The sequence below is a fragment of the Gymnoscopelus microlampas genome, assembly GCF_963454915.1.
Source record: "Gymnoscopelus microlampas genome assembly, chromosome: 8".
Classification (NCBI taxonomy): Eukaryota; Metazoa; Chordata; class Actinopteri; order Myctophiformes; family Myctophidae; genus Gymnoscopelus; species Gymnoscopelus microlampas.
In genome coordinates, this window is record NC_139945.1 from 49772641 (window position 1) to 49791307 (window position 18667).

Here is an 18667-nt window from a genome sequence, read left to right on the forward strand (position 1 = left end):
TGTACCACTAGGCGTCGTTCGTTGCCTTTCTTACAGAGGTGGATGGATACAAAACGTTCTAAGCCAGTGGTTTTCAACCTTTTTCATGCCAAGGACCCCTAAATTGATGTACATTTGGCCGCGGACCCCCATCTGAAAATGATTTGTGCCAGGGACCCACCAGAAGCAAAGATTTGAGTTAAAATGTATGTATGTAATGTATTGTAAATATATTAAAAGATTTGCACACATTTTCAAGATTTTTCAAAAATGATTGTGACTTCGATTGATTGATGTACTTTATTTAGTAGGACATGAGAACAGTACATGACAGTACATGGAAGTACAAATTCACAATACAAGGTCTACTAAACTGGAAAGCTCATTAAGCACTAAGCTTAATGAGGCTATGTTAACTAATTTAGTTGGGGACCCCCTGGTACCTCCCCAAGGACCACTGGTTGAAAACCACTGTTCTAAGCTAGTCTCAAATCTCTCAACAGTCAACAGACGTTGATGAGAGAGACACCCAGCTTTGAAAGCCTCATTTGCATGGAGAAAAATATGCCTCTCAGCTAAGTGGTACTTGGCCTAAAAAAAAGGACCCCTGGCCTGCTCTCCATCACTTTGCATTATTCTTTTGTGGCAGATGGTAATAACCTAATAGGCCTACATATTTTTAAATTTAAATATAGAAACACGCTAATTTGAAAACAAATGGAAATAGAAGTGTATCTTTCAGCATATTTGGGTAAGGTTTCAGTACCTCCATCAAGCCCCTGCAGCCATAGCTTTTGTATGACGTTCACCGGTTGAGCCACTAGATGGCAACGTGGTGTAATATTTGAACATAACCAGAAGCAATTTACGGTAGGTAAGAGAAGTTTATTAACAATGAAAATACAAAACCAAAGTCATGTTCATTATTCGGCAGCAGTAAAAAGTCACATTTGTGTGAATGTTAATAATTGTTGGGAACAATTACCCCCTACTTGGAGGTCAATTTAAAAGGTGTATTTTCTAAAATAACATATTGGAGAATGACTGACAGGTGGCTTGTCAAATTAACAATTTTCAGTACTTCATACTGTATATGGCATTTTGCAATGTCCCAAACTACAACAATGTATTTTTAATTGACCACTTCAATTATTTATAATTAATATTATGTGTGTGCAACATATTCCTGACTTCCTGCTTTTCATTATAGTTTTACATAATTAACGTAGCTCTTATTTTGAAGACCACCAACTGGAACTCACTTAGGTAAAACTTGATTATTTTAGCTGGCAGAACTCTGGTCCTCCCAGTGGAGATCTCAGTGTAGTGTGGGTGGACCAGTCACAGAATTCCTTGCATCTTATAAGGGATTCTTTCTCAGAACACTTCAGAAGAACTTTTACAAACAGTGGCTTGTCAACTCATTGTACAAGCCACTAGTCAACCTGTCAAGGACTTTACACAAATAATGCAAAGAAAAGGGTAAAATAGGATTTCTTGTGTGGTTTTGGGGTGAAGACAGACTCAAACAAGTCACTATATAACATAGCATTTGTTGGCACAGTGAATGTGAATTACATCTAGTTATTAGTTTTGATTTGGCCCTAAAACTATGCAAGATGTTTAATTTTGTAAATTGCACACAATTCAAAGTGAAATCCACTGAATTTCTACAAAATGCATTAAAAAAAAAAGATTCATAAAACCTTTTATTTAAGGTTCAATTCCAGATTAAGCATATTTCCACATTTATGCTGTTCACATGCACTACTTACTGTAAGCACAGCCATCTGCATAAATTATGGGACAAAGGGATGCCATAATTCGACAGCGTGGACCAGTTAACGTAAACACTTAAAAATACCTTAAAAATAGTATTAAATCTTTATAGAATCATGATCCCCAGCCCAGTAACAGGTAGGTTTGCATTCGCAGGATGAATCAATCAAATATGAGCATTTTCATATCTCAAGACAAAACACTGTCAACTGAGCAACATCTGCTAAAACAAGTCAATAAAGAATGCTACACATTGTTGTTAAAAATTGCACTTTGGTCTATCAAAATACAAAAGAAATATAAGAACAATAACTTAACAAGATCTCATAAATAACAAATGAGAGACCGTCATGCTGTGATGTCTAGCTTTATCAGATACCGTGAAAGCAAAACTGAGAGCAAGGCTTTAATTTGCATACTGTACACACTGCTTGCAACAGGGAAATCTGAGAACTCTGCCTCTTCCAGTCTCTCTTTTCATTACATTTGAGACTCAAGCTATTGATTTCTTCTGTTATGCTAAAAAACACTAGCTAAACAAACAATTATAGTCACTATTTTGTATTTTATCAGTGCAAAAAAAAAAAAAAATAAGACCTTTCTTAGATCACACATCCTTAACTGCATGAGCACAGGCTGCAGAATAGCACTTAGACTGTTAATTCAGTGGTATTCAGACTGTAGGGCATGAGGGAAGTGCAGGTGAGATGGAAACTTACCCAAGATAAATAACTGTTAAGCCCCATCACACAGTACTAGTTTGTGTGTCAACAACTTTGTAATTTGTACTTGTCGGGGGGGGGGGGGGGGGATAAGCTGGTGTACAGTGGGGTGATGACACTCAGCTGTAATTACAATGTTACTTGCCGAATACATGCTCCCTCAAAGTGAATTGAAACTATTCCACTGGCCATAAGCTCCTATTACAGGTTATACTGTATATTTGCTCCGTTTTCCGAATCCACTTGTAAAACATGTAAATGCAAACAGATACTCAGGGAAAACTAAAAACACTCACATTCTTGCTCCATTCAAACATTAGACAGCACCATTCACCATATTAAACAACACCCAGTATATGGCGCTTAAACCCTGGTCATCGACAAACTTTTGTAGGCTACAACTGGTTTTCTATACTAAGTTAATTGCATTCACCGGGTGACCTCGTCTTTAATTAAGTGGGACACTTGATGAAAACAACTTCATTATCATGGAAGGACAGAAAACCAATTGTCACTTTTCAATGTGGACATTTTGACGTGTCATAGATTGGTAAACGCAGCTGAAGGTAAAATTATACATTTTTGGTGTGTTTCTTTTAAGTGTTGCTTTGCGCCAGCATCAAGTAAACTGTACAGGAGTTGTGCATGCTGGTACACAGTAAGGGCTAAAACAACAACGCAATTCACGTTATTACCGTCAGCTGTGTTTACCAACAAAGCATGCTTTGTTTGCATCAAAACATCCCGTCTGTGAAAAGGGTTCGGGGGCTTAAGCCCAGCATTGGGACAAAGACAGAAGTGCAATCTGCCCCCAACAAAACAATGGCAACATCATAGTTTGTACATAAAACTATTAATTAGCTTACTGGTTCTGACCATAGCAGCACCTTTGATTTTGTGTTAAAGACAAGTCTCATCCAGCGATTAGAGCAAAAAACTAACATCTAAATATTTAAAAGCCCAGGTGAGGAACGAGTGAGGTTAATTTCAAGATAAAATGTGACTTATGGAGGTGGAGGATTCTCATATTTTATCAGAGTGTATTAAAACAGTGTATAAAAATATATTGATTTGTTTTAAAGGAACATTTTTACTGCTTAATACTTGCCTAAAAATCCGGAATATTTACATTAACATAATTGTTCATACATATTTCATACAAGTTAGTTTTCATACTAGTTTGCATAATAGGGTGAAAATGACACAAATATCCTCTATGTTCAGGAAGATTTAAAGATAAAGACAACTGTAAATTTGGGCAACAACTTGAACTACAGATAAATCTGACAACAGAGGTATGAAGAGGGCAGAGCCCATTGTTCCACAATGTCCAACACAACACAGAGCGGCTTCCACTGTCAAAATAGGCTGGCAACTGGCAAGATGCCATTCGTCAATAACGAGCAGAAATCCAGAGGCAACACCGATACTGGACTTACTAATTTAGTTCTAAAAAAAAAGACCCAAGACAAACAAGAGTTTGTGGGCAGGAGGAGGCAGCATGTTTGTGTGTGCATCCCCGTGCATGTTGTGTGTGTGTGTGTGTGTGTGTGTGTGTGTGTGTGTGTGTGTGTGTGTGTGTGTGTGTGTGTGTGTGTGTGTGTGTGTGTGTGTGTGTGTGTGGGATTGTGTCTCAGCACACACACACTGTGGTCTTTCCATGCTGCTGGAGCAGGACAGGGACATTGTTGGACGTCTGTTTCTGGTCATTTTCCTGTGTGTCCAGGGGTATCCTGTCACCGTGTCTGAGACACGCTTTCTTGGTCGACTGGGACGCTGCCACCGCCGCTGGTCCATCGACAGTCCTTTTGCTACTGGTCGTCCTGGAGCCGTCCCCGAGCCCGGGCCCCGTCCCCTGGGTGGAGCCCTCGGTCAGAGGCGAGTTGGAGCGGGCTGGTTCCATGTCGCTGTCCATCAGGAGTGGGGCGAAGGGGCCCGACGGCGACAAGGACAGGTCAAACAGGTTGCGGCTTCCTGATAGGCCATCCATTCGTTGCAGCGTGGGGAGGAGTTCACAGACGACCGCGGGAACATCCACCTCTGGAAGACGCTGTGGGAGAGAGAACAGACATCAGATGTAAGATCATTCATCAAGTTATGTGTTTTGAGGAAACCTACAGACACAACAGCTATGTATATACAGACCACTCAGCAACTCTTCCTCAGGTAGAAACGCCGCTTTGCTTTGTCTGTATGTATGCTTCTTCCGTAAGCCTCATTAAAACGTGGGAGGAAAATTGTCCCTGTGTATAACATTTAGACTCAAAAAGTATAGATAGGTCTTGAGTGCCCAACTCCCCCCATGGATTGATTATTTCCTCTATGTTTGATATGGAAGCACAAGTGTAGTTATCAATGGAAATGTCTGTTCGATACATCAATTTCTATGAAGGGAATTTCAAACATGGGGATGAGTGACTATCAGTAACTGGTATGTAAATTCCCATCTATGAAAATGTCCTGGATTTGTGATTTTAAGTATACTTTAACCACTTAAGCCCAATACAATGTATTTGGTTGACCGGGGTCCCCCAGGGGTCTATACTTGGTGCCCTCCTTGTTTCCCTCTACACCAAACCTCTTTGCCGCAAATAGCCGAACTGCTATTTTCGGAGAACGTTCGCCTATTTATGCCCACAACATTCCTCCTGAGAGGGGCATTTTGACACTTCAGGGAGCGTCTTTGCCACCCTGTATAATCCCCTCACACTTCCCTCATCCTTTCATCTCCCCTGTGCTCACCTGGATAAGCGGTGTGTCTGAGCGGGAGAGGGAGGGGGGGGGGCACTGGGACACCTTGGCCAAGTTCACCAGCACCTCCTCATGGTGAAGCGTTTCCTGGGAGACACCGGGTTCCTGCAGGGCAATGACGATGGCGCTGGTGTTGTCGGCACGGAGCATCCTCTGGCGCCAGCGCAGAAGGGCGTGGCTGACCAGCTGCCGTGCGCTTGACACCCCGCATGGAGCCTGTAGGAGAGGGTGTTATCACAGAGATAGCTGCTGTGATTTTACGCCTTAAAACTTAAAGCTTTAAATTCATTAAACGTGTATCTAAAGAATAGAATGTAATTGTGTCCAATCTGTATGGTAAAGTATGTTAATACAATAGAACTTTTACAATTGGGGTGGTTGTATTTTATCTCCCTGCTCTTCTATTGAGAAAGTTAAATTGTGTCAAAGTCAAGGTCATGTCTCACCTAGACACAGGATCTGGCAAGAATTTTGACCTGATGGTCAAGATTCAATGTATCCCCAGAGCAAGCAGGCAGGCTCTAATTGCTCAATGGTAAAAATGTCAGCACTTGTGCAGGAAACCGGGTTCAAATCCGGGGTAGAAGAGTAAAGTTGCAGCTTTCCTATAAGTAGAGCTGTCTTGATGATAGCGATGCAATGATTCTCGGTTTAATATTGAACCATACGGTTTCACCATACACAGTTCAATACGCACTTGTGAATTCAGCATTTTCAGCTTTGCAATTACATTTAGCATTACTACTTTACACGCATTTACTGTTGAATTGGCACTGTGTCTGTGTCGCCCAAGAAATCCAAGTCCCTGCAAGTGAATCTGACGGTGTTGCTTGTATATATAAAAACACATAGTGAGCTTGATCGGCGAGCGACACTGTCAGATTAATAAATGAGCATATAATTAGCCTACTGCGTTGATGGGTAACCAAGGTGATAGCATGAGTTCATTTAGACGTTTAGTTATTTCCAACACAGTAGCTCGAAAAAATTACAAATGACAGCAGAGAGGGACTCTCATTGTGTTGTAAGCGTAACATTTTTAAATCTTTAACATTTTAAAATGTTTTTCTTTGCAACAGTCCCTCCCCCTCGCACAGTGAAGTCTCAATGGCTCTGGGTGAGAGACATATATTTTTATACAGGTTTGTTTTTTCCTTGACAATAATGACAGCCAGACATTGATGTTGTCATACTGGAATGTGTCTGAATGGAAAAACATGTTTTTTTCTTTTTAACTGTGCCGAAACTGAACCAAAACCGTGACCCAAAAACTGAGGTTAAAACCGAACCATGGGCTAACTGAAGTGTTGCATACATATTTTGTATGACATTTGTGATTAAACACATATTTAATCCCATGCTCAAGTGAGTAAGCTGCTAAAACAAAAAAACTGTTAAAAACAAACAGTGCCCCAAGGCAAAGCAAGGCATCCATGATGACAGACGACCGCGATTCGGTCTCCGGTCATAATCTGTTCCCATGCTCCACTCACCATAGCCTCATCGTTGTCCTGGCACATGGAGACGGCGTCCTGTGGTGGCACCATGTTCCACAGACCGTCACTCCCCAGGATGATATAGCGGTGCTTACTGGGGTCCAGGACCACCACACTGGTGTCTGGCTCCGGGGACACGACAAACTCCCCACTGTAGAAGTCGTAGCTCCATAGGTCACCTGCAATGTGAGAGCCTAAGCTTAAGTGGCCAGCGGGAGAACATAGCCGACTCAATACAGTCACATGACATGGCAGTGTTCAGAAACTCTTTGTATGACTCCTGGGGGGGGGGGGGGGGGGGGTTCAGTCGGATGCCAAAAAGTGTGGCTTTTTTTAAGGACAGCAGGCACAAAACTGAGGCCAGTTTTGTGCGAACGTCCCCAATCAAACTGTGGACGGTGATTATGTGGCCGACACAAAACCCGGTCAACCATCTATGCTCACCTGAATATTTCATTGAGCGTGGCTATTGCGCTTCCGTTTACTTAGCAGTTACAGGTTAATCACCTTGGGAATAGTATTCTTGAAAGAGAGAGCTAATTGGTTCAACATAAACCATTCACCCAACTGAAAATAACCGAGAAGCAAGATAACGCACTCCTTGGTTAACGACTACAAGAATGTAGAAAATGCAGAAGTGGATGACTCCAACTAGAACACGGCTCTAGAGTTCAGCCTTCTGTCAACATCTACTGACGCATGCAGAGGAAGGCTGAAGGGCCAAAACGTGTCTGTTGTCCTCTCTGACTGCTGTTGCGACTTATTAAACATTTGAAGAGACATTAAACTTGTGAGTGCGGTTGTTCTTTTGAAGTTCATTGTTGCTGGGAATGTGCACCGGACAGAGGTCAAAGACAGTTCACTCTTAATGGTTGAGCACGCCTAGCCTTTGAAGGAACATCTACTGACAGACACAACTTAGCAGTGACTCAACCAGGGAAACCTTAAGACCACCCAGCCAAGGTCAATAACAGCTTCCAAACTGAACAACTATTTATCATGAGCTTACAATAAAGGAAATTAGTCTATGTATTGAGGCCCATCCTGCTGTGTGGTTCCAGAATGACTGCTTGAATCAAACATTCAAATACTGTAGCTATAGACAAAACAGACCAGGTAAAGGAGGTATAAGAGGAGGAACATGACTACAGAATCAGATAACCATATTGTTTTATTTATTCATTCATATTTCATCTTGTAAACCTCTCTTTAACCACTTCAACCTACAAGCTCACAACGCATTGCATCGTGGCGCATTGTGAGCTTGTAGATACATTTTTGCATTTACGTTTTGGACAATAATAACGTCAAACTCTACATTTTTTACTGAAATATCGATATCGAACAAGTGTAGTTGACGACCTTACCCAAAGCTCTGGCCACGGCCAGGAAGGGGATCTGGTCGATGACAGTGCTGCGGCGAACAGGGCCATTGTGACTCAGTCTGGGTCTCTTCCACACCACCCGGTTCACTCCAGACTTCTTTATAACACTGAGAAGAGGAGAAGACCAAGTTAAATACTCCTTAATAACCAAGTTAGCAGGGCACCCAGTGGCTAAAGGCCTACTCTGTGAATGTACTGACCACAGAATTACAACACCTGAGTTTGATTCCTGTCCCAGGAGGATCTGTTGCACATAACACATCATCTCTGTCATGTGTCAATGAAGTATAATCTTTATGTTGACCACATATTAAACTAGAAAAGGGCGCTCATCTGAGCCAATTTTCCATTGCAAAATGGCAGAAATTAAATCTAGTCTGGCTGAAATGGCCATGGTCTACAAAGGGAGTTGTGTCATGATCCAAGATATCCACGAGGGAAAACTTTTCATTATTGCATGACCTACAGTTCAAGAGGTATAGGCCAAAACGTGAATCGGCCTGTTATCACACTACATATGTGGCCGATTTTGGGGTAGAGGTTCTTCCTTGGCCTACTGGAGTGTGCATGCAAAGTTTCACGCCGATCAGTCCAGTGGTGCCCGAGATTAGCTGCTCAAAGACTTACAGACACGAAAACATAATCCCCGCCCCAGCTGTTATGGCCTGGCAGAGATAAATATTAAAAATGTTGCCTTACCGACCAAAGTGGCTGGTGGATTTTTAAAAAATGCAGGAGGATTTTGTACCGGCCAAAAATAATAAATAGCTTTTTAGTATTTTGCTATGTGTTAACATTAATATATAATAGGTATACACTAGATTCTTTATTACACCAAACGTCCTCTCCAAAATAAATAAATCTGCTACATCGGCATGTTGGAGAGAATGTGGCGAGATAAGGGCAAACCACTCGCACATTTTCTTCTTCTGCCCCATCCTAAATTCTTTCTGGAAATCAATTATAGAAGACATAACTAAGATTTTTAATTTGAAAAGAACACTCAAGCCTGTAAACATTATTTTGGGGAAATTACCGTTAGAATTAACGCAAGAAATGGACAAATACATATATAGAATCCTCCGAACCGCAGCCCTTAAACAGGTAACAAGGAACTGGCTAACGCCTGCAAGTCCAAGGCCTAAAAAATGGAAAGAAACAGTACAGGAAATATATGAAATGGAGAGAATAACGTTTCGAATTAGGAACAATGAACCTGAGTTTAATAGAAGATGGAGTAAATGGACAAATTATGGGGCCAGGTGACTAAGTTGGGAAAATGAGTGAGACCCAGCACCGACTCCACATCGGAAGTTCGGGCTGTGATCTGTTACTTAGATTATATATGTGAAAAAAAAAAAAAAAAAAAAAAACGTATTGGCAACATAGAGGACACTCCCCCCCCCCCTTTTATTTTTAGGTTTAATTTGTTAAGTTAGTATTATTAAATACCACTAGTAGTATCACCATTATAAGTTAATAGGTATTAGTATTAAGATATCTTGCATTAATTGATGTGTAATTACCTATTTATTTTATTTATAGTTATTACTTTCTGATTACTGCATTTTATTGCTTTAACACTGGGTGTATAGATAGAAAAAAGAAAAAAGAAAAAGAAAATGTTTGCAAGAAGATAAAGAATGAAATGTGAAATGAAATGTAAACATGAATAAATATTTCAATAAAAAGTATTTAAAAAATATATATATAATAGGTACACTCATATATAATTTTCAACATCAAACAAGATACAAAATATTTGCAACATTTTGTTCTACTGGACTGAGGCAGACCAGCAAACTCATGAGGGCTGAAAGGTTTGACAAGTTCCAAAATCAAACCCCATTGGGGGGTCCAGGGCATGGCTTGATGATCTACCCTGGTAAATGTATCAAGCTATCAGAGTAATACTCTTATCATTTAATGACATACTATATACAGATATTGCTACACGCCAGATTGACTTGAACGTTTCCTCATTGTTAGTCTCTCCTCATTTCCCAGCCAAAGAGTTAATCTACAGTACATGCCTTTGGCGGGTGATGAATTGTATTCCCTGTAAATATGTGGTCAACATAAAGATTATATGTCAATACAAAGATTCAAGTAGTTCAATGGTCCTAAAATAATTAAAAACCAAGCAGGATCTGAAACTGTTGTTCAATAAGAAATAACCAACCCATTTAAACACAAAACTTGTGTAGTGGATTTCTGTGGCTGTGTCTAAAGGCATTCTTGCGCCCCTAAAAGAAGCATCTCATGGCCTACTTTTTGGGCCGCGACCAGCAGGTTGAGAAACACTGGTTTAAACAACAATACAGAATTTAATCTTTCCTACAGTCTTTTCTCACATGCTGATGTATAGCGCCAGATCTTTAACTACAGATATTTGTTATGAGCCATGCATGCGCCAACCCGTCAGTATCACTATCTTATCAGCAGACTTGCTGGAGACACAGTAACAGATGCTACCCCCTGAGCGAGATACTCGATTTGCTATTGTGCAAATGTGTGCTCATTGCAGGAGCCTCCATCTTTATCACAGATGGGAGGCTTGAGGTCTGCTGAAGTTTTGTAGAACTACTGTATAGTGTTTTCTCTGTGATGTCCTCAATTGCCCTTTTGTTAATGCAAATAGCTTTGGAGATGAGAGAACTCCATTTTTACGTCATTCAGTACTCCTGATAGCTTTTTTCGGACACTCCTCCTGCACCCCTAGATGTCCTGACTGTCTGAACTAGTTCGGAAGGCCAGTCCGAAACAAATCTTTTCCACAACGTCGGAAGGAGCATGTATTGACCTTAAATCAATTGCCTTACATGACACTTTCTTGTCTGACAACTATACAACATTCCAGGAATGCAACCCGGTTTCTGTTATATATTGCTGTAAAAAAAAGAAAATCCAATTTAAAAAAAATAAACAAGTATTGTTAACTTCCAGGTTAAAAATCTCACCTTCCCCCTAACCCCTCGATGCGCTCTCTCTCACGGGGTAGCTCAGGTTTGTGGTCCTGGGTGACCTCGACGGCTCTGATGAACTGGTCCAAGGGATCATCCTGGACACCAAGGACCACCGCCGAGTCCCCTACATGGGCCACAAACATACGCTGGCCCCTGATGATCACCACACTGGCCGTGGTGCCGGATGTGCTGGGGAGCCCCGTTAGGGTCTTTGGCCACTCCGCTAACAGGAAAGATTAACATATAACAGAATCAAAACAACCAAATAGTAAACACGTGCCCTTTCCAATCCAAAGACGCAGTGGCATGTTGCTCTGAAAAATGAATGCCTGCTGCTCATGATGTTGCAATACACAATATATTACAGCACCTTTGGAATTGTTATTGAAAAGGGAATAAATGTAAGAAAATACAATACTTCAAAAGGATATACACAGTAAAGCCCAGAGGCTTATTTTCATGGTGGTCCCATGATGACAGTACAATACTTGTGTAAATAGTTAGCTTCTACCTCTGCATAACAATATTAGTACATAAATATGTAGTTATCAATATGTGTTCAGTAGGCTTCATAGGCTATCCCTGTGTTTACCCCATACTGCACATGTGTACTGGTTATCTGAAGTAAACACAGGATGCTTCCTGAGTCTGAGTGTGATATATTTGCCCAGGCATGTCATCATGTGGGCTGAACAGCTGAGCAAACTGGGGGTTGTGTCATTTGTGTACAGAGAACACATGATCCACTGAAACATTTCATGCCAGGGTGAGTCCATGTCCAAGAGGTACTGTAGACTTTGGACATTCATATGATTATTGTGGTCAGCTGTTGGTCATTCTGGTGTTAAGTAGCCTAGAACATTAAATACACTTTGAAACGGTTACAGTTGCAGGCAAATACCTTTTTTCACAGCAAAGCTGTCAAGTTATTTAGACTTTGGGCTCTGCGGGATGAAGTAACTGTCTGTGAAAGTTTGGTTCATCTATCACCTGACTTCCTTTATTTATTCTGTTGTCGAACTGTCAGTTTTTTTGTTTAATCTTACAATTTAAGCTTTTAGCAGGCACTCTTATCCAGAGCAACTTACAATAATCACATACATCAAATGCAGAGAGATAGTGTAGGTAGTAAAACAGTAGTAAAACAACGTTAGCTATCAGAACATCTCCGAAAACAAAACGTACGTAGCTTTTTCCACATGGCGTGGTGACAGGCGACGAATCCTTTCCGGATGGCCGAGCACACCTCCTCGTCGCACTTGGACCAGAACCCCCGCTGCTTCTTTATGAACTCCCACAGATAGTCCCGGGCGAACTCCGCCGCCTCCCGGCCTCCGTGGCCGTCAAAGACGGCGAAGAAGGCCACCGAGCGATGGGGATGCTGCTGCTCCGCCGCCTCCTCCTCCTCCTCCCTGCCGGCGGCGTAAGGGCTCCGCTCCTCCGTCTGTACCGACGTGATGCTGCTGCTGCTGCTGCTTTGGTCGTCGCCGTGCGCGAGAAGTGCAACGCACGCAGCGGCCGCAGATGCACACGACGGGGGGGTCGTCTCGACGGGGTCTGCTGCGGTCCGGTGCTCTGGATGTTCTTGATAGAATAAAATAAAGAAACTCTATCTTGTTATAATTAGACTGTGCCTTGACCCTCGCATAAATCCTCACAGAAACAAAACACAGACGACATGATCTTTGAGTATATTGTATTAAAAGAATGATGACTTTGCATAGAGTGAGAAAGAGGACGTCAAAGTTACATCTGCCTACCAGAATCGAGGAGGAGCACCCATGGAGTGCGGACTATGTGCGGAGTCAGTGTTCGCTAGGGTCTCACAGCAGACGCATGCTCCAAATAACTCCACACTTTACACAAAAATTGCTCAGTATTCTGGCTATAACAATAGCTGTTTTAAGCACCGTTACTGTACTTACACAATGCACAGTTTGTATGTAGCGGCCCGAACTTCTAGTTACAATTAATGATGACTCTCCTGGGTGGAAAGTATCTCTCATGTCATGATGGTAAAAGTTCTCTCCGAGGTGGAGAAGAATGGCAGACAGATTTAAACCATTCTTATCAGTAATGGTAACCAGAGCAACGTACCGTGGTTTCACAAAGATGACATCATTTGTTATTTACAAAGATGACCTAATTTGCTTATACATTAATGGCACCAAGAAGCTATCTTCAGCTGGGCTGAGGTTCTTCATCTGATGACGTCACCCTTCCTTCATAATTAGGCTTAATCAAGTGCTGTCATGGTAACCTAAGGTTCGGTGATGACCTGTTACTGTAAACCATTGGTTCTCTCGTACCAAGTGGTCCCCGTACCAAGTGGGGTACGGGGACCCCCAGGGGTACTTGAGGCGGTTCCAGGGGGTCCCCAGCTAAATGATGGATAGGAACCAAATGGACCCTTATGGTTTAACTCTCAGAGTTAAATTAACATTGATTTTATAATATAAATTCGGGTCCCAGAGGTATAAATGCCATTAAATGGGGGTCCGTAGCCTAAAACATGTCAAACTGGGGGTCCTTGACATTAAAATGGTTGAGAATCACTGCTAGAAAGCCGTATAAACCTTCTCTTATTGGGGTCCCTGGCTTATCTTTTCAAATGGGGGTCCGCGGGCTAATAAGTGTCAATTTGGGGGTCCTTGACATGAAAAAGTTTGAGAACCACTGCTGTAAACATTTGCTACCTTATCTAACTTTCAGGAGGCAAATTAGTTAAAATAATGGCTCCCAAAGAGAAGAAACACTGCACAGGGCTCGCTTATCACCAGGCAGTGCTGCTAGTGGGCACACAGTTCCAACCATATTAACATTATATCAATAACTGGACATGACTGAGTTAGGCCAAGATGGCATGCTAAAATATGATATGATGGCAGATATTAAGATAATTCATAAATAGATCGTTTTTCAGACCTATCAGTTGTGTTGCTGTTGTTGTTGTTGTTGTTATTGTTGTTGTTGTTGTGTCACCGGCGGCAGCAACGGAACCATCGGCGGAGTCACCGACCCCCGGCGGACCGTCGCCGCCGTCTCTCTCGGCCGCCCTCGCCTCGTCCTCTCCCGGTTCGGGCTCCACTACGACCTCGGTGACGTCCTCCATGTATTTCCTGCCTCCCTGGTCCGTGAACACGCTCACCCGCATCAGCAGTGCGTTCTCCATGTTTTGAAGATTAGTATTAGGTTTCGTGTTGATATCATACAAAAAGGGATAAACCGTTAAAATTGGGACAAAAGCTTGAGTTTTTATCGCAGCGGAGCGAGTAGCCTTTGTTTATTTTCCAGCCCAGTAGGCATGCTCAGACATGCTCAAACGAGAACCCAAACGCAATGACGTCAGAACATAGAGTTATAATATATCTAGAGGACGGACTGCCCCGCCCGCACCTATTCATTTTAATAAAAAATGCTCTAAGCGCATGAAACACCCATAAGTACCTCTACTTCCTAGGTTGGCTCCAATTTTGGAGCCAATAGAGCAGGCGTACTTGCATTTCAGACGATAGAAGCATGCGCAGTAGCGTTTTAAATGCAGGAGATTTGCTATCCCAGATATGACCACCAGGCGGGCAGCTTCACTGCCCCACGGCTCTGGGGGCTTGCGTCAGCGTCGTGGTCCTGTCTTCTTCTCGGTGCGTAGCGACCATTGCGACACACACTCGTGGTAGTTACTGCCCTCCAGAGGCTGATTGATTGATTGAATACTTTATTAACAGTTTGCAAAAAAGCACAGAAAGTACTGTTCTATACAGAAGGATGCTAAAAGGATTTTGTTTCCATTGGGGTCCTGTCAGTATTCAAATCATCGAAACATTTAATGACTGACAAATATACAATACTACGCAAAAGCAGCATATAAACGAGTAGTAATCAAAAAGAAAAACATGTACAGTAAACAGTTCAGGGGGGGGGGGGCATTTCTGGTGATAGGGGCTTGGACTTTTTAAAGGGGGCGGGCCAGTTCCGAATTGCAGCCACCTGTAATTGCTCTTTTTGGGCGGTTTTGAAGGAGGGTAAGGATTCACACTTTTTTTATGACTGTTGGTAGGGCATTCCACATTTTGGTGGTATAGCAGTAGAACGATTTTAACCCCTTGTTTGAGCCAAATCTGGGTTGAACGTGATTTGTGGAGCTCCCTCTGGTGTTGTGTTTGTGGAGCAGGGCGCCGATACTGCGGGTGCTTCGGGGCTAAAGCACCCAGGGGAAATGAAGAGCACCCATGACAAACTCATCACAAAAAAAAACACTGACTTCTTCACTTCATGGAGTAAATTTGGTACCAAATTAACCAAATTAATCGCATTAAAGTAACAAAAAAAACCTAAAAAGGTAACAAACCCGGAAAATAACCGCAAATATTCCGTGTCCGGTCCGCGTGCGCGCCAGGAGCGCGGACACAAATCGGCGCCCCACGTTTTTGATACAACATGGGTGTCTTTGTGGTGTAGTGTATCTTGTAGACCAGGCCCATTGCAAGTTGCTGTACTCTGTCCTCTACCCTGAGCCATCCCACCCTAGCAAAATGAGCAGAGGTTAGATGAGTTGTAGATATAAGGCCAAGCAGTAGCCCGACCAGTTTGGGATGTACTCTGGAGAGCCTTGTTTTAAGGCCTTTGTGGTGCTAGTATGAGGTTGTTACAAATACAAATTCACTGCTAATATAATGGATCAATCAATCAATCTTTATTTATTGTCACATCACAGTTTACAAGTAAGTTTGTGAAAATCTTAATTGTGCAATGTGCATTGTGAAATGACAATCATATCATACAATCATTTTATTATTTACATGATTAGAATTACATATATACTTTCCCTGAAGGCATTCTCCCGAAGAAGAGAATGCCCTTCAAGTCCGTTCATCCATGATCCAAGTCTGTTGTCCAGTTTCCTACTGTAGCAGTCCAATCCCTAGTGTTTCCACTTTGTAGGATTGTGACATATAAACATATGCAGAACCATGTGCATGATTTATTGTATAAACAAATGCAGAACAATGTGTAAGACTGCACAGAGAACAGCATACCTGTACACATAAGAATGTGTGTAAGATTTATTGTAATAGTAAAATCAAATACATATAGAAAACAAAAGATCTCTGCTCACCAAAACATCACGTGGAAACGAGAGGTGTCTGAATTCATCGTAGCCTAATATCTCCTCATGCCCAAGAGACATCTGTGATATCTGTGACATATCAATTTAATACTCACATGCTCATTCTCAGTTAAGTTATTTTTTAAACTGCACATTAATATAGGCGTCTGCCATTTCCATCCTTTTGGAAAAGTCCACCATCGATTCATCTGTCCTTCTTTGTTTCTCTCCTTAACGCCATACCTACCCATCACCTTCTCATCACCTCTGTTCCCTTCCCCTCTGTTTGCTTCCCCCACATACCCATGAGGTCTGCTCCAATCACCACTCTCTCACCCCTTGGCCCTTGGGTATCTTCTCTACCACTTCATCTAACTCACTCTAGAACTCTACTCTACTACTATGCTCATCACTCTGTCTAGACTCTGAACTTCTCCTCACCCCCATAACACTGTTTGTATACACTTCCTTTAGGATTATATCAACCCCATTTCGTCTCCCGTCCACCCCATACAGTTTGAACCTCTGTCCAATACTTTTGGCCTTGCACCCCTTCCATCTGGTCTCACAGTATCTACCTTCCTTCTTTCCATCAAATCAGCTTGCTCTCTCCCCTTGCCATAGTGCATTTGAAGTTTCAACTTTCACCCCCTTCCTCCTCTCCTGCTTCCTCCAGAACTGCCTTCCCCCTCTCCTTCTCCTTCATGCACCCAACAGTAGCATAGTTTTCACCAGTTGGCCAACAGTACCGATGGCGGTGATTGGTAACCCGGGCTCAACCGATCGGGTATGGAAATTTGTAGTCCGCATATTTGATTTGGCACAAGTTTTACACCGGATGCCTTTCCTGACACAACCCTCCCCAATATACGCAGGCTTGGGACTGAGCACTGAGCACACACTAGCTTGTGCATTCCCAGTGCCTGGGTAATGCAGGGTGCTTTCCTCTCAGGCTCCCCCAGCCTTTGTCTTTGTCATGTCATGTTATGTTATGTTGTAATGCAACAGTAAGTAACAGTGACAGTGGAGGGAGAACGGCCGCTTTGGAAACGGAAGGTTACCGGCTATTGTTGATGTTATATCATGCATTTACCATAGGGTTATGGAATGGAGGCTTGGTCTCCATTGTGGGGTAGTTGGTGCATTGGTGTCCCTGATGTTGTGCAACACGTGGGATATAAATAAACAAGGGAAATGGAGAGATCCTGCTGTAAAGTGGAAATTATGTTAGGCGTAGCAGAGATGATATTCTTGTGGTCACCACATTAATGTTTTGTCCTATGGCAAAACTATCAGCCATAAAATACACTTTTGAACAAATGCTTTTCTTTGCAAGTGATCAAATGGTTTAGTTGCTTTTTCTCATTCTCCACATCTGAAATGAATAATGCAAATTTTTCATTTTGCTCTGAAAAGCAAGCATGCATCAAGCATCAACCTGCTTAAATATTTTAGCCTTTAATGCCTCCCATACATTACAATATCTTCTGAAAGTGATACTCGCAAAATGTTGTTTTGTAATAAATTAATTATAGTTTTAATCCTAGTGCTAGTCCTAATGATTTACCTCAAAGTTATTGAAAATGAAAGATTTTGTTTAAACATTTGTTTGATTTTTTAGTTAAAGCTCTATATTCTGACAGTAATCATTGCTATAGATAGTTTGTATCACATCCTGAAAATGCATTTTCTGTTTAAAGAGCTGGAGAGGCAGCAAGGAGACCTTATAAACACTCTAGTTGGCTAATTTTCATCTGTAGTCCCTGAATAATATCTATATTATATATTGTTGTGTGCTTGTAGATGGAGACAGACCTTTATTGAGGGAAATAAAGGTGTCATTGTAAGCATAATGTAAAACAGGACAGATACAATACAGTAGAAATACTATAACTAATACAAATACAAATGTAATAAACAAAACTAAGAATTCAATTTAAATAGGAAGACTTAAGTCTGATATAGCCTAGCCATTTTTACTTTGACTGGCTGGGTTGAATATACCATGACTAATAATAGGTGTAAATATATAGCCTTTATGTAAGCCTACAATCTATCACCAGTGGCATACATCTTTTGTCAATCAATGAAATTATATATAGATATAGCCTATACATATCTGGACTAATTATGAATCATTTTAATAAAGGAAACAAATCAGTTTAAAATAAGGATCAGTGATCACACTACAACTAATGACCACCATTGATGTGGCCAGAGATTGGACCAATGTATGGGAGAGATATATCTTGAAATACAATTTGTACTGAATGTTATCTTGAATTACCATCATGACTCGTGATTTGACTAGACAATTGTGACTAGGGAAATACGAGTATGGGTCTACAATATTATTACAGATATGAGTGTGGTTCATGAAATGTTAAAAATAAACATGTTTGCCAAAAATTGCATCATACCTAGTACCTACAAAAGCTTGCGTCGGGGGGTCGAGGCACGGACAGGCATCATAAGGTACTTT

General features: G+C 41.7%; 1 protein-coding gene across 3 annotated transcripts; it reads right to left on the reverse strand.

Annotated features, from left to right (window-relative positions):
* Positions 1-1674: 1674 nt before the first annotated feature.
* ppm1da (protein phosphatase, Mg2+/Mn2+ dependent, 1Da) lies at positions 1675-14376 on the reverse strand. 3 transcript variants are annotated; one of them, XM_084064450.1, is made up of 7 exons: positions 14004-14376; positions 12264-12635; positions 11073-11301; positions 8095-8219; positions 6725-6906; positions 5223-5447; positions 1675-4530 (listed from the first exon to the last, which is right to left on the reverse strand). In XM_084064450.1, the coding sequence occupies exons 1-7, from the start codon at positions 14248-14250 to the stop codon at positions 4114-4116; spliced, it is 1797 nt and encodes a 598-aa protein (XP_083920576.1). In that variant the 5' UTR covers positions 14251-14376; the 3' UTR covers positions 1675-4113. The 3 variants fall into 3 exon arrangements, with proteins under 3 accessions (XP_083920576.1, XP_083920575.1, XP_083920574.1); XM_084064449.1 differs by having other exon boundaries at positions 12264-12638; XM_084064448.1 differs by having other exon boundaries at positions 12264-12662.
* Between the last annotated feature and the right edge of the window lie 4291 nt (positions 14377-18667).

What these genes read in the sequence shown, in the direction of transcription:
- ppm1da (XM_084064448.1), bottom strand. Translation starts at nt 14,250, where the DNA reads ATGGAGAACGCACTGCTGATGCGGGTGAGCGTGTTCACGGACCAGGGA. An exon ending in AACAGCAACACAACTGATAG is followed by an intron (nt 12,663 to 14,003) that starts GTCTGAAAAACG and finishes TATTCTATCAAG; the next exon opens with AACATCCAGAGCACCGGACC. An exon ending in GGCCGTGGCCAGAGCTTTGG is followed by an intron (nt 6,907 to 8,094) that starts GTAAGGTCGTCA and finishes CTCACATTGCAG; the next exon opens with GTGACCTATGGAGCTACGAC.